Source organism: Nerophis lumbriciformis, linkage group LG25 (genome assembly GCF_033978685.3).
Source record: "Nerophis lumbriciformis linkage group LG25, RoL_Nlum_v2.1, whole genome shotgun sequence".
NCBI classification, from domain to species: domain Eukaryota; kingdom Metazoa; phylum Chordata; class Actinopteri; order Syngnathiformes; family Syngnathidae; genus Nerophis; species Nerophis lumbriciformis.
In genome coordinates this window covers 37,653,143-37,669,850 of record NC_084572.2, presented here as the reverse complement: position 1 = coordinate 37,669,850, position 16,708 = coordinate 37,653,143, and the positions used below count along the sequence as shown (strand labels likewise).

The window sequence follows — 16,708 nt, the reverse complement described above, 5'->3', positions numbered from 1 at the left end:
GACTTTGATATGAAGGTGCTCACATGGCTAATGCTAACAGACACCTTGATGTCAAGGTGCTAACATGGCTAATGCTAACAGACACTTCAGTGTCAAGGTGCTAACATGGCTAATGCTAACAGACACTTTGATGTCAAGGTGCTAAAATGGCTAATGCTAAAAGACACGTCGATGTCAAGGTGCTAACATGGCTAATGCTAACAGACACTTCAGTGTCAAGGTGCTAACATGGCTAATGCTAACAGACACTTCAGTGTCAAGGTGCTAACATGGCTAATGCTAACAGACACTTCGATGTCAAGGTGCTAAAATGGCTAATGCTAAAAGACACGTCGATGTCAAGGTGCTAACATGGCTAATGCTAACAGACACCTCGATGTCAAGGTGCTAACATGGCTAATGCTAACAGACACTTCAGTGTCAAGGTGCTAACATGGCCAATACTAACAGACACTTTGATGTCAAGGTGCTAAAAGGGCTAATGCTAAAAGACACGTCGATGTCAAAGTGCTAACATGGCTAATGCTAACAGACACTGAAGGTGCTAACATGGCTAATGCTAACAGACTTTGATATGAAGGTGCTCACATGGCTAATGCTAACAGACACCTCGATATCAAGGTGCTAACATGGCTAATGCTAACAGACACGTCAATGTCAAGGTGCTAACATGGCTAATGCTAACAGACACCTCGATGTCAAGGTGCTAACATGGCTAATGCTAACAGACACTTCAGTGTCAAGGTGCTAACATGGCTAATACTAACAGACACTTCGATGTCAAGGTGCTAACATGGCTAATGTTAACAGACTTCAATATCAAGGTGCTAACATGGCTAATGCTAACAGACACCTCGATATCAAGGTGCTAACATGGCTAATGCTAACAGACACCTCGATGTCAAGGTGCTAACATGGCTAATGCTAACAGACACGTCGATGTCAAGGTGCTAACATGGCTAATGCTAACAGACTGCGATATCAAGGTGCTAACATGGCTAATACTAACAGACACTTTGATGTCAAGGTGCTAAAAGGGCTAATGCTAAAAGACACGTCGATGTCAAAGTGCTAACATGGCTAATGCTAACAGACACTGAAGGTGCTAACATGGCTAATGCTAACAGACTTTGATATGAAGGCGCTCACATGGCTAATGCTAACAGACACCTCGATATCAAGGTGCTAACATGGCTAATGCTAACAGACACGTCGATGTCAAGGTGCTAACATGGCTAATGCTAACAGACACCTCGATGTCAAGGTGCTAACATGGCTAATGCTAACAGACACTTCAGTGTCAAGGTGCTAACATGGCTAATGCTAACAGACACGTCGATGTCAAGGTGCTAACATGGCTAATGCTAACAGACTTCGATATCAAGGTGCTAACATGGCTAATACTAACAGACACTTTGATGTCAAGGTGCTAAAAGGGCTAATGCTAAAAGACACGTCGATGTCAAAGTGCTAACATGGCTAATGCTAACAGACACTGAAGGTGCTAACATGGCTAATGCTAACAGACTTTGATATGAAGGTGCTCACATGGCTAATGCTAACAGACACCTCGATATCAAGGTGCTAACATGGCTAATGCTAACAGACACGTCGATGTCAAGGTGCTAACATGGCTAATGCTAACAGACACCTCGATGTCAAGGTGCTAACATGGCTAATGCTAACAGACACTTCAGTGTCAAGGTGCTAACATGGCTAATACTAACAGACACTTTGATGTCAAGGTGCTAAAAGGGCTAATGCTAAAAGACACGTCGATGTCAAGGCGCTAACATGGCTAATACTAACAGACACTTTGATGTCAAGGTGCTAAAAGGGCTAATGCTAAAAGACACGTCGATGTCAAAGTGCTAACATGGCTAATGCTAACAGACACTGAAGGTGCTAACATGGCTAATGCTAACAGACTTTGATATGAAGGTGCTCACATGGCTAATGCTAACAGACACCTCGATATCAAGGTGCTAACATGGCTAATGCTAACAGACACGTCAATGTCAAGGTGCTAACATGGCTAATGCTAACAGACACCTCGATGTCAAGGTGCTAACATGGCTAATGCTAACAGACACTTCAGTGCTAACATGGCTAATACTAACAGACACTTTGATGTCAAGGTGCTAAAATGGCTAATGCTAAAAGACACGTCGATGTCAAGGTGCTAACATGGCTAATGCTAACAGACACTTCAGTGTCAAGGTGCTAACATGGCTAATGCTAACAGACACTTCGATGTCAAGGTGCTAAAATGGCTAATGCTAAAAGACACGTCGATGTCAAGGTGCTATGTGGCAAATGCTAACAATTTCATTTAAAGGTGCTAACGTGGCTAACACTAACAGAAACTTGGATGTAAACGTGTTATAGTGGCTAATGCTAATGTTTGGCAACTTGAGGGTTCCTGGTTCGTATCCAGCTTCTGTCATCCTGGTCACGGCCGACGTGTCCTTGGGCAAAACACTTCACCCCCTTGCTGCTGCCGGGTGGTGGTTAGAAGACTTGGACGTCTAACAGCCAGCTGTCACACAACAAGGCTGTAGATGTTTATTGAAGTCACATGACAACAACAACAACAACAACAACAACAACAGAGCTGGTCTCAATAGTTTTTGTTCTCAGGTTGTCCAGGTCTTCAAGGTTGGGGAATGGTCAGCGAGGCTCTGCAATGTCTCTGGAATCTTCACGTATGAGACTGGCTTAGTCAGGGCGAGGCGGTCTAAACGGGCGAGTCAGGTGCGCTGAAGGATGGCGTCAATGCTGGCCTGGACCTCGGCCATCTTCTTGAGCACCTCGTGGACCTTGTCCTCGTCCATCTCCACGCACACAAACTGAGAGTCCTGAAAGACAAAAGTTCCTCAGCTGGGTCGTACCCTGGTTCCTTGAGAAGGTCTCACCTGGCCGCCGCTACCGCCCAGCTCCATCTCCATCAGAGCCAGGGGGCCTCTGCCGGCCGCCGTCTGGAGGTCCACCCTCCAGGACAGACCCCTGAGTCCAGGCTCCCAGCGGCTGTGGGACAGCAGGCTCTCCCTCACGCGGACACGGTGAATCTTCCAGAAGCGAGCGAGGGCGGCGGCCTGCTCGGGGTCGGCGCCGCCCGCCCCTTGCTTCCTGGTCTGGGCGGTGAGAAAGGCCTCCAGCTGGGCGTGGTCCATGTCGGCCGTGGCAATGGACTGTGAGGACGGGCAGACGTCTGCGTTCAAGTCTAAGACTAGATGTGACCAATCTAAGTCTAAGACTAGATGTAACAATCTAAGTCTAAGACTAGATGTGACCAATCTAAGTCTAAGACTAGATGTGACCAATCTAAGTCTAACACTAGATGTGACCAATCTAAGTCTAAGACTAGATGTGACCAATCTAAGTCTAAGACTAGATGTGACCAATCTAAGTCTAAGACTAGATGTGACCAATCTAAGTCTAAGACTAGATGTGACCAATCTAAGTCTAAGACTAGATGTGACCAATCGAAGTCTAAGACTAGATGTGACCAATCGAAGTCTAAGACTAGATGTGACCAATCGAAGTCTAAGACTAGATGTGACCAATCTAAGTCTAAGACTAGATGTAACAATCTAAGTCTAACACTAGATGTGACCAATCTAAGTCTAAGACTAGATGTGACCAATCTAAGTCTAAGACTAGATGTAACAATCTAAGTCTAAGACTAGATGTGACCAATCTAAGTCTAACACTAGATGTGACCAATCGAAGTCTAAGACTAGATGTGACCAATCGAAGTCTAAGACTAGATGTGACCAATCTAAGTCCAAGACTAGATGTGACCAATCTAAGTCTAAGACTAGATGTGACCAATCTAAGTCTAAGACTAGATGTGACCAATCTAAGTCTAAGACTAGATGTGACCAATCGAAGTCTAAGACTAGATGTGACCAATCTAAGTCTAAGACTAGATGTGACCAATCGAAGTCTAAGACTAGATGTGACCAATCTAAGTCCAAGATTAGATGTGACCAATCAAAGTCTAAGACTAGATGTAACAATCTAAGTCTAAGACTAGATGTGACCAATCGAAGTCTAAGACTAGATGTGACCAATCTAAGTCTAAGACTAGATGTGACCAATCTAAGTCTAAGATTAGATGTAACAATCTAAGTCCAAGACTAGATGTAACAATCTAAGTCCAAGACTAGATGTGACCAATCTAAGTCTAAGACTAGATGTAACAATCTAAGTCTAACACTAGATGTAACAATCTAAGTCTAAGACTAGATGTGACCAATCGAAGTCTAAAACTAGATGTGACCAATCGAAGTCTGAGACTAGATATGACCAATCTAAGTCTAAGACTAGATGTAACAATCTAAGTCTAACACTAGATGTGACCAATCAAAGTCTAAGACTAGATGTGACCAATCTAAGTCTAAAACTAGATGTGACCAATCGAAGTCTGAGACTAGATGTGACCAATCTAAGTCTAAGACTAGATGTAACAATCTAAGTCTAACACTAGATGTGACCAATCAAAGTCTAAGACTAGATGTGACCAATCTAAGTCTAAAACTAGATGTGACCAATCGAAGTCTGAGACTAGATATGACCAATCTAAGTCTAAGACTAGATGTAACAATCTAAGTCTAACACTAGATGTGACCAATCAAAGTCTAAGACTAGATGTGACCAATCTAAGTCTAAAACTAGATGTGACCAATCGAAGTCTGAGACTAGATGTGACCAATCTAAGTCTAAGACTAGATGTAACAATCTAAGTCTAAGACTAGATGTGACCAATCTAAGTCTAAGACTAGATGTAACAATCTAAGTCTAACACTAGATGTAACAATCTAAGTCTAAGACTAGATGTGACCAATCTAAGTCTAAGACTAGATGTAACAATCTAAGTCTAAGACTAGATGTGACCAATCTAAGTCTAAGACTAGATGTAACAATCTAAGTCTAAGACTAGATGTGACAATCTAAGTCTAAGACTAGATGTAACAATCTAAGTCTAAGACTAGATGTGACCAATCTAAGTCTAAGACTAGATGTAACAATCTAAGTCTAACACTAGATGTAACAATCTAAGTCTAAGACTAGATGTGACCAATCTAAGTCTAAGACTAGATGTGACCAATCTAAGTCTAAGACTAGATGTAACAATCTAAGTCTAAGACTAGATGTGACCAATCTAAGTCTAAGACTAGATGTAACAATCTAAGTCTAACACTAGATGTAACAATCTAAGTCTAAGAATAGATGTGACCAATCTAAGTCTAAGACTAGATGTAACAATCTAAGTCTAAGACTAGATGTGACCAATCTAAGTCTAAGACTAGATGTAACAATCTAAGTCTAACACTAGATGTAACAATCGAAGTCTAAGACTAGATGTGACCAATCGAAGTCTAAGACTAGATGTGACCAATCGAAGTCTAAGACTAGATGTGACCAATCAAAGTCTAAAACTAGATGTGACCAATCGAAGTCTGAGACTAGATGTGACCAATCTAAGTCTAAGACTAGATGTAACAATCTAAGTCTAAGACTAGATGTGACCAATCTAAGTCTAAGACTAGATGTAACAATCTAAGTCTAACACTAGATGTAACAATCTAAGTCTAAGACTAGATGTGACCAATCTAAGTCTAAGACTAGATGTAACAATCTAAGTCTAAGACTAGATGTGACCAATCTAAGTCTAAGACTAGATGTAACAACTAAGTCTAAGACTAGATGTGACCAATCTAAGTCTAAGACTAGATGTAACAATCTAAGTCTAACACTAGATGTAACAATCTAAGTCTAAGACTAGATGTGACAATCTAAGTCTAAGACTAGATGTAACAATCTAAGTCTAAGACTAGATGTGACCAATCTAAGTCTAAGACTAGATGTAACAATCTAAGTCTAACACTAGATGTAACAATCTAAGTCTAAGACTAGATGTGACCAATCTAAGTCTAAGACTAGATGTGACCAATCTAAGTCTAAGACTAGATGTAACAATCTAAGTCTAAGACTAGATGTGACCAATCTAAGTCTAAGACTAGATGTAACAATCTAAGTCTAACACTAGATGTAACAATCTAAGTCTAAGACTAGATGTGACCAATCTAAGTCTAAGACTAGATGTAACAATCTAAGTCTAAGACTAGATGTGACCAATCTAAGTCTAAGACTAGATGTAACAATCTAAGTCTAACACTAGATGTAACAATCGAAGTCTAAGACTAGATGTGACCAATCGAAGTCTAAGACTAGATGTGACCAATCGAAGTCTAAGACTAGATGTGACCAATCAAAGTCTAAAACTAGATGTGACCAATCGAAGTCTGAGACTAGATGTGACCAATCTAAGTCTAAGACTAGATGTAACAATCTAAGTCTAAGACTAGATGTGACCAATCTAAGTCTAAGACTAGATGTAACAATCTAAGTCTAACACTAGATGTAACAATCTAAGTCTAAGACTAGATGTGACCAATCTAAGTCTAAGACTAGATGTAACAATCTAAGTCTAAGACTAGATGTGACCAATCTAAGTCTAAGACTAGATGTAACAATCTAAGTCTAAGACTAGATGTGACCAATCTAAGTCTAAGACTAGATGTAACAATCTAAGTCTAACACTAGATGTAACAATCTAAGTCTAAGACTAGATGTGACCAATCTAAGTCTAAGACTAGATGTGACCAATCTAAGTCTAAGACTAGATGTAACAATCTAAGTCTAAGACTAGATGTGACCAATCTAAGTCTAAGACTAGATGTAACAATCTAAGTCTAACACTAGATGTAACAATCTAAGTCTAAGACTAGATGTGACCAATCTAAGTCTAAGACTAGATGTGACCAATCTAAGTCTAAGACTAGATGTAACAATCTAAGTCTAACACTAGATGTAACAATCTAAGTCTAAGACTAGATGTGACCAATCGAAGTCTAAGACTAGATGTGACCAATCGAAGTCTAAGACTAGATGTGACCAATCAAAGTCTAAAACTAGATGTGACCAATCGAAGTCTGAGACTAGATGTGACCAATCTAAGTCTAAGACTAGATGTAACAATCTAAGTCTAAGACTAGATGTGACCAATCTAAGTCTAAGACTAGATGTAACAATCTAAGTCTAACACTAGATGTAACAATCTAAGTCTAAGACTAGATGTGACCAATCTAAGTCTAAGACTAGATGTAACAATCTAAGTCTAAGACTAGATGTGACCAATCTAAGTCTAAGACTAGATGTAACAATCTAAGTCTAACACTAGATGTAACAATCTAAGTCTAAGACTAGATGTGACCAATCTAAGTCTAAGACTAGATGTAACAATCTAAGTCTAAGACTAGATGTGACCAATCTAAGTCTAAGACTAGATGTAACAATCTAAGTCTAACACTAGATGTAACAATCTAAGTCTAAGACTAGATGTGACCAATCTAAGTCTAAGACTAGATGTGACCAATCGAAGTCTAAGACTAGATGTGACCAATCAAAGTCTAAAACTAGATGTGACCAATCTAAGTCTAAGACTAGATGTAACAATCTAAGTCTAAGACTAGATGTAACAATCTAAGTCTAAGACTAGATGTGACCAATCTAAGTCCAAGACTAGATGTAACAAGAATCAAATTTAAATCTTATTTCAAAGTATTTTGAATTTCTTTTAAAATTCTTGTTCTGGAAAATCTAGAAGAAATACTGATTTGTCTTTGTTAGAAATATAGCTTGGTCCAATTTGTTAAATATTCTAACAAAGTGCCAGATTGGATTTTAACCAATTTAAAAACATGTCATCAAAATTCTAAAATGTATCTTAATTAGGAAAAATTACTAATGATGTTCCATAAATTATTTTTTTTAATTTTTTCAAAAATATTCAAATTAGCTAGTTTTTCTCTTCTTTTTGTCGGTTGAGTTTTGAATTTTAAAGAGTCGAAATTGAAGATAAACTATGTTTCAAAATTTTATTTTAAATTTTTTCGTGTTTTCTCCTCTTTTAAACCGTTCAATTAAGTGTTTTTTTCATCATTTATTCTCTACAAAAAACCTTCCGTAAAAGGAAAAAAAAAATGTACGACGGAATGACAGACAAAAATACCCATTTTTTTATATATATATATATAAATTTATTTATTTTAAAGAGTCGAAATTGAATTTTATTTTAAATTTTTTCGTGTTTTCTCCTCTTTTAAACCGTTCAATTAAGTGTTTTTTTCATCATTTATTCTCTACAAAAAACCTTCCGTAAAAGGGAAAAAAAAATGTACGACGGAATGACAGACAGAAATACCCATTTTTTATATATATATATATATATATATATATATATATATATAAATTTATTTATTTTAAAGAGTCGAAATTGAATTTTATTTTAAATTTTTTTCGTGTTTTCTCCTCTTTTAAACCGTTCAATTAAGTGTTTTTTTCATCATTTATTCTCTACAAAAAACCTTCCGTAAAAGGAAAAAAAAAATGTACGACGGAATGACAGACAGAAATACCCATTTTTTTATATATATATATACATTTATTTATTTTAAAGAGTCGAAATTGAATTTTATTTTAAATTTTTTCGTGTTTTCTCCTCTTTTAAACCGTTCAATTAAGTGTTTTTTTCATCATTTATTCTCTACAAAAAAACCTTCCGTAAAAGGGAAAAAAAAATGTACGACGGAATGACAGACAGAAATACCCATTTTTTATATATATATATATAAATTTATTTATTTTAAAGAGTCGAAATTGAATTTTATTTTAAATTTTTTCGTGTTTTCTCCTCTTTTAAACCGTTCAATTAAGTGTTTTTTTCATCATTTATTCTCTACAAAAAACCTTCCGTAAAAGGAAAAAAAAAATGTACGACGGAATGACAGACAGAAATACCCATTTTTTTATATATATATATACATTTATTTATTTTAAAGAGTCGAAATTGAATTTTATTTTAAATTTTTTCGTGTTTTCTCCTCTTTTAAACCGTTCAATTAAGTGTTTTTTTCATCATTTATTCTCTACAAAAAAACCTTCCGTAAAAGGAAAAAAAAAATGTACGACGGAATGACAGACAGAAATACCCATTTTTTTATATATATATATATATATACATTTATTTATTTTAAAGAGTCGAAATTTAATTTTATTTTAAATTTTTTCGTGTTTTCTCCTCTTTTAAACCGTTCAATTAAGTGTTTTTTTCATCATTTATTCTCTACAAAAAACCTTCCGTAAAAGGAAAAAAAAAATGTACGACGGAATGACAGACAGAAATACCCATTTTTTTATATATATATATATAAATTTATTTATTTTAAAGAGTCGAAATTGAATTTTATTTTAAATTTTTTCGTGTTTTCTCCTCTTTTAAACCGTTCAATTAAGTGTTTTTTTCATCATTTATTCTCTACAAAAAACCTTCCGTAAAAGGAAAAAAAAAATGTACGACGGAATGACAGACAGAAATACCCATTTTTTTATATATATATATATAAATGTATTTATTTTAAAGAGTCGAAATTGAATTTTATTTTAAATTTTTTCGTGTTTTCTCCTCTTTTAAACCGTTCAATTAAGTGTTTTTTTCATCATTTATTCTCTACAAAAAACCTTCCGTAAAAGGGAAAAAAAAATGTACGACGGAATGACAGACAGAAATACCCATTTTTTTATATATATATATATACACATTTATTTATTTTAAAGAGTCGAAATTTAATTTTATTTTAAAATTTTCGTGTTTTCTCCTCTTTTAAACTGTTCAATTAAGTGTTTTTTTCATCATTTATTCTCTACAAAAAACCTTCCGTAAAAGGAAAAAAAAAATGTACGACGGAATGACAGACAGAAATACCCATTTTTTTATATATATATATATAAATTTATTTATTTTAAAGAGTCGAAATTGAATTTTATTTTAAATTTTTTCGTGTTTTCTCCTCTTTTAAACCGTTCAATTAAGTGTTTTTTTCATCATTTATTCTCTACAAAAAAAAATTCCGTAAAAGGAAAAGAAAATGTACGACGGAATGACAGACAGAAATACCCATTTTTTTATATATACAGTGGGGCAAAAAAGTATTTAGTCAGCCACCAATTGTGAAAGTTCTCCCACTTAAAATGATGAGAGGTCTGTAATTTTCATCATAGGTACACTTCAACTGTGAGAGACAGAATGTGAAAAAAAAATCCAGGAATTCACATTGTAGGATTTTTAAAGAATTTATTTGTAAATTATGGTGGAAAATAAGTATTTGGTCAATAACAAAAATTAAACTCAATACTTTGTTATTGCCAACAAAGGTTATATTACAGAGGTCAAACGATTACTATAGGTCTTTACCAGGTTTGCACACACAGTAGCTGGTATTTTGGCCCATTCCTCCATGCAGATCTTCTCGAGAGCAGTGATGTTTTGGGGCTGTCGCCGAGCAACACAGACTTTCAACTCCCTCCACAGATTTTCTATGGGGTTGAGGTCTGGAGACTGGCTAGGCCACTCCAGGACTTTCAAATGCTTCTTACGGAGCCACTCCTTCGTTACCCGGGCGGTGTGTTTGGGATCATTGTCATGCTGGAAGACCCAGCCACGTTTCATCTTCAAAGCTCTCACTGGTGGAAGGAGGTTTTGGCTCAAAATCTCACGATACATGGCCCCATTCATTCTTTCCTTAACACGGATCAGTCGGCCTGTCCCCTTAGCAGAAAAACAGCCCCAAAGCATGATGTTTCTACCCCCATGCTTCACAGTAGGTATGGTGTTCTTGGGATGCAACTCAGTATTCTTCTTCCTCCAAACGCGACGAGTTGAGTTTATACCAAAAAGTTCTATTTTGGTTTCATCTGACCACATGACATTCTCCCAATCCTCTGCTGTATCATCCATGTGCTCTTTGGCAAACTTCAGACGGGCCTGGACATGCACTGGCTTAAGCAGGGGGACACGTCTGGCACTGCAGGATTTGATTCCCTGTCGGCGTAGTGTGTTACTGATGGTAACCTTTGTTACTTTGGTCCCAGCTCTCTGCAGGTCATTCAGCAGGTCCCCCCGTGTGGTTCTGGGATTTTTGTTCACCGTTCTCATGATCATTTTGACCCCACGGGATGAGATCTTGCGTGGAGCCCCAGATCGAGGGAGATTATCAGTGGTCTTGTATGTCTTCCATTTTCTGATAATTGCTCCCACAGTTGATTTTTTTCACACCAAGCTGCTTGCCTATTGTAGATCCACTCTTCACAGTCTGGTGCAGGTCTACAATTCTTTTCCTGGTGTCCTTCGACAGCTCCTTGGTCTTGGCCATAGTGGAGTTTGGAGTCTGACTGTTTGAGGCTGTGGACAGGTGTCTTTTATACAGATAACCAGTTCAAACAGGGGCCATTAATACAGGTAATGAGTGGAGGACAGAAGAGCTTCTTAAAGAAGAAGTTACAGGTCTGTGAGAGCCAGAGATCTTCCTTGTTTGAAGTGACCAAATACTTATTTTCCACCATAATTTACAAATAAGGGGAACCGGAGGGTGTGTTCTAACTATCGTGGGATCACACTCCTCAGCCTTCCCGGTAAGGTCTATTCAGGTGTACTGGAGAGGAGGCTACGCCGGATAGTCGAACCTCGGATTCAGGAGGAACAGTGTGGTTTTCGTCCTGGTCGTGGAACTGTGGACCAGCTCTATACTCTCGGCAGGGTCCTTGAGGGTGCATGGGAGTTTGCCCAACCAGTCTACATGTGCTTTGTGGACTTGGAGAAGGCATTCGACCGTGTCCCTCGGGAAGTCCTGTGGGGAGTGCTCAGAGAGTATGGGGTTTCGGACTGTCTGATTGTGGCGGTCCGCTCCCTGTATGATCAGTGTCAGAGCTTGGTTCGCATTGCCGGCAGTAAGTCGGACACGTTTCCGGTGAGGGTTGGACTCCGCCAAGGCTGCCCTTTGTCACCGATTCTGTTCATAACTTTTATGGACAGAATTTCTAGGCGCAGTCAAGGCGTTGAGGGGATCCGGTTTGGTGGCTGCAGGATTAGGTCTCTGCTTTTTGCAGATGATTTGGTCCTGATGGCTTCATCTGGCCAGGATCTTCAGCTCTCACTGGATCGGTTCGCAGCCGAGTGTGAAGCGACTGGGATGAGAATCAGCACCTCCAAGTCCGAGTCCATGGTTCTCGCCCGGAAAAGGGTGGAGTGCCATCTCCGGGTTGGGGAGGAGATCTTGCCCCAAGTGGAGGAGTTCAAGTACCTCGGAGTCTTGTTCACGAGTGAGGGAAGAGTGGATGGTGAGATCGACAGGCGGATCGGTGCGGCGTCTTCAGTAATGCGGACGCTGTATCGATCCGTTGTGGTGAAGAAGGAGCTGAGCCGGAAGGCAAAGCTCTCAATTTACCGGTCGATCTACGTTCCCATCCTCACCTATGGTCATGAGCTTTGGGTTATGACCGAAAGGACAAGATCACGGGTACAAGCGGCCGAAATGAGTTTCCTCCGCCGGGTGGCGGGGCTCTCCCTTAGAGATAGGGTGAGAAGCTCTGCCATCCGGGGGGAGCTCAAAGTAAAGCCGCTGCTCCTCCACATCGAGAGGAGCCAGATGAGGTGGTTCGGGCATCTGGTCAGGATGCCACCCGAGCGCCTCCCTAAGGAGGTGTTTAGGGCATGTCCGACCGGTAGGAGGCCACGAGGAAGACCCAGGACACGTTGGGAAGACTATGTCTCCCGGCTGGCCTGGGAACGCCTCGGGATCCCCCGGGAGGAACTGGACGAAGTGGCTGGGGAGAGGGAAGTCTGGGCTTCCCTGCTTAGGCTGCTGCCCCCGCGACCCGACCTCGGATAAGCGGAAGAAGATGGATGGATGGATGGATGGAATTTACAAATACATTCTTTAAAATTCCTACAATGTGAATTCCTGGATTTTTTTTTCACAATCTGTCTCTCACAGTTGAAGTGTACCTATGATGAAAATTACAGACCTCTGTCATCATTTTAAGTGGGAGAACTTGCACAATCGGTGGCTGACTAAATACTTTTTTGCCCCACTGTATATAAATGTATTTATTTAGCTATTCTTGTTTAAATCACACTTACGTGTAACTTACAAATGACAATATATTTATTTATTTAAGTGTGTATCAAACTGGTAGCCCTTCGCATTAATCAGTACCCAAGAAGTAGTTTTTGGTTTGGTGACCCCTGTACTAGGGCATCAAATCAGTGTCAGTTGAGTCGGTCCATAGGTTGCCTGTAGGGATTTTTAACGTCCAGCAGATGTCAGTATTTAGTGACACAGTATCGACACAGTATCAATACAGTTTTGCAATGTTTCGAAACGCTTCATGACGCCTCATCAACCCATCACTACTATTGACTATTAACTGGAAGCAAAAACACAACTATAACAATTCAACACAATAATATTAACGAAGGCGTGTTTCGAAAAAAGAGCGGCTAGCGACGTCGTGTACCTTTAAAAGTGCTCTCATTTTGTGGTAGAAGGCCTTAAAGTGTTCCCGGGTCATGTCGGGGAAGAGCTGGCCGTGTAACATTTCCTCCGTCACCTCACTCTTGCCGTAGTAAAGTTGCTGAGCGACGCCATTGAGCAGCGCAAGCAGACTTCTGCTAGCTTCCGCCTCCGCCATCTTGGTCAGGTCTTTTTTTTTTTTTTTTTTTTTTCCCCACAACTTTATTTCGACAACAATGTGATACAAAACAAACACCAACGATACGAACATGGAAATAAACGGAATATTTAATACTTTAAAAAAAAAAAAAAAAAAAAAAGTGAACATAAAAATATCGAGAGCATTCACCATTAAAGCAACGAAAAGGCAAAACAAAACGACGTCACTGTCCGATCCGTTTGCGCATGCGTCAAAATACTTGCACAGTATTTGTATTTCGGTGTTCTTTCAAAATAAAGGTTCGCGGATGTCTTTACTTATAACCAGAGGTGGGTAGTAACGCGCTACATTTACTCCGTTACATCTACTTGAGTAACTTTTGGGATAAATTGTACTTCTAAGAGTAGTTTTAATGCAACTTACTTTTACTTTTACTTGAGTATATTTATAGAGAAGAAACGCTACTTTTACTCCGCTACTTTTATCCACATTCAGCTCGCTACTCGCTACTAATTTTTATCGATCTGTTAATGCACGCTTTGTTTGTTTTGGTCTGTCAGACAGACCTTCAAAGTGCCTGCCTTACTGCTGACGTTTCACTCCGTTCCACCAATCAGATGCAGTCACTGGTGACGTTGGACCAATCAAACAGAGCCAGGCGGTCACATGACCTGACTTAAACAAGTTGAAAAACTTATTGGGGTGTTACCATTTAGTGGTCAATTGTAGGGAATATGTACTGTACTGTGCAATCTAATAATACAAGTTTCAATCAATCAATCAAAAGTGTGAAGGAAAAAAGACACGTTTTTATTTCAACCGTACATCCCGTCAAAAGCCTAAAGACTGACTGCACAGTTCCTGTCTTCACAATAAAAGTGCCGCTCCATCGCGCCTGCACTTACAAAATAAGAGTCTCCGAAAGCCGGCGCAAACAAGCTAGCAAGCTACGGAATTTGCCGCCAATGTATTTCTTGTAAAGTGTGTGAAAACGAATATGGAAGCTGGACAAATAAGATGCCAAAAACCAACCACTTTCATGTGGTATTAGACAGAAAGGAGGAACTTTTTTTCTCCTCTATTTGAAAACGTGGATGTTATCCACGTTGATTACAATCAATGCAAGTCATCACAATCAGGTAATACACCAACTTATATTCTTGTCTTCATGAAAGAAATGAATCTATATGTGTTAAACATGCATGTATATTCATTAAAACACCTTTAACATGTAAACAAAAACGGCAAAATAAATAAATATAAATGATATACTGTATATATCAATGTATGTGTATATATATATCAATGTATGTGTATGTATATATATATATATATATATATATATATATATATATGTATGTGTATGTATGTATATATATATATATATATATATATATATATATATATATATATATATATATATATATATATATGATATGTGTGTGTATGTCACTCATCAGTTACTCAGTACTTGAGTAGTTTTTTCACAACATACTTTTTACTTTTACTCAAGTAAATATTTGGGTGACTACTCCTTACTTTTACTTGAGTAATAAATCTCTAAAGTAACAGTACTCTTACTTGAGTACAATTTCTGGCTACTCTACCCACCTCTGCTTATAACAACAAATCGTCGACATCATCGCCTTTCTTTCTTTCTTTCTTTCTTTCGTTTATTTCGAACATGAACACACTTACAGTATAATACATCACACAATTTCATATCATTTCACTTTACATCATGTCCGAAAAGGAGTAGGAAGAAGCAAAGCTTATTCAATCCTACCCCTTTCCAGAGGTGGGTAGAGTAGCCAGAAATTGTACTCAAGTAAGAGTACTGTTACTTTAGAGATTTATTACTCAAATAAAAGTAAGGAGTAGTCACCCAAATATTTACTTGAGTAAAAGTAAAAAGTATGTTGTGAAAAAACTACTCAAGTACTGAGTAACTGATGAGTAACATACACACTCATATATATATATATATATATATATATATATATATATATATATATATATATATATATATATATATATATATATATATATATGTCTTAATAAGGTTATCCAAAAAATAGTGCTCGATACCGTAGTAGAGCGCAATATATGTATGTGTGGGGAAAAAAATCACAAGACTATTTCATCTCTACAGGCCTGTTTCATGAGGGGGGGTTCCCTCAATCATCAGGAGATTTTCCTGATGATTGAGGGAACCCCCCTCATGAAACAGGCCTGTAGAGATGAAATAGTCTTGTGATTTTTTTTCCCACACATACATATATATATATATATATATATATATACATACATACATACATATACATTGATATATACAGTATATAATTTGTATGTATTTATTTTGCTGTTTTTGTTTACATGTTAAAGGTGTTTTAATGAATATACATGCATGTTTAACACATATAGATTCCTTTCTTTCATGAAGACAAGAATATAAGTTGGTGTATCACCTGATTCTGATGACTTGCATTGATTGGAATCAGACAGTAGCGCTGATAACGTCCACGTTTTCAAATGGAGGAGAAGAAAAGTTCCTCCTTTCTGTCTAATACCACATGAAAGTGGTGGGTTTTTGGCATCTTGTTTGTCCAGCTTCCATATTCGTTTTTATACACTTTACAAGAAATACATTGGCGGCAAATTCCGTAGCTTGTTTGCGCTGGCTTTCGGAGACTCTTGTTTTGAAAGCGCAGGCGCGATGGAGCGGCACTTTTATTGTGAAGACAGGAACGTCCTCATGTGCGGTCAGTTTTTAGGCTTAAAATAAAAAAGTATCTTTTTTTCCTTCACACTTTTGATTGATTGATTGGAACTTTTATTAGTAGATTGCACAGTACAGTACATATTCCCTACAATTGACCACTAAATGGTAACACCCCAATAAGTTTTTCAACTTGTTTAAGTCAGGTCATGTGACCACCTGGCTCGGTTTGATTGGTCCAACGTCACCAGTGACTGCATCTGATTGGTGGAACGAAGTGAAACGTCAGCAGTAAGGCAGGCACTTTGAAGGTCTGTCTGACAGACCAAAACAAACAAAGCGTGCATTAACAGATCGATAAAAATTAGTAGCGAGTAGCGGAGTAAAAGTAGCGTTCCTTCTCTATAAATA

General features: G+C 38.2%; 1 protein-coding gene across 1 annotated transcript; it reads right to left on the bottom strand.

Moving 5' to 3' along the window:
* Nucleotides 1-2,551: 2,551 nt before the first annotated feature.
* On the bottom strand, nt 2,552-13,624 carry commd1 (copper metabolism (Murr1) domain containing 1). The gene is made up of 3 exons (XM_061984604.1): nt 13,423-13,624; nt 2,916-3,191; nt 2,552-2,858 (listed from the first exon to the last, which is right to left on the bottom strand). The coding sequence occupies exons 1-3, from the start codon at nt 13,594-13,596 to the stop codon at nt 2,751-2,753; spliced, it is 558 nt and encodes a 185-aa protein (XP_061840588.1). The 5' UTR covers nt 13,597-13,624; the 3' UTR covers nt 2,552-2,750.
* Between the last annotated feature and the right edge of the window lie 3,084 nt (nt 13,625-16,708).

Excerpts from the sequence above, each read along its gene's own strand:
- commd1 (XM_061984604.1), bottom strand. The coding sequence starts at position 13,596 with ATGGCGGAGGCGGAAGCTAGCAGAAGTCTGCTTGCGCTGCTCAATGGC. Across the intron at positions 3,192-13,422 it reads AAATGAGAGCACTTTTAAAG|TCCATTGCCACGGCCGACAT; the intron begins GTACACGACGTC and ends CCGTCCTCACAG. Across the intron at positions 2,859-2,915 it reads TGGGCGGTAGCGGCGGCCAG|GACTCTCAGTTTGTGTGCGT; the intron begins GTGAGACCTTCT and ends TTTGTCTTTCAG.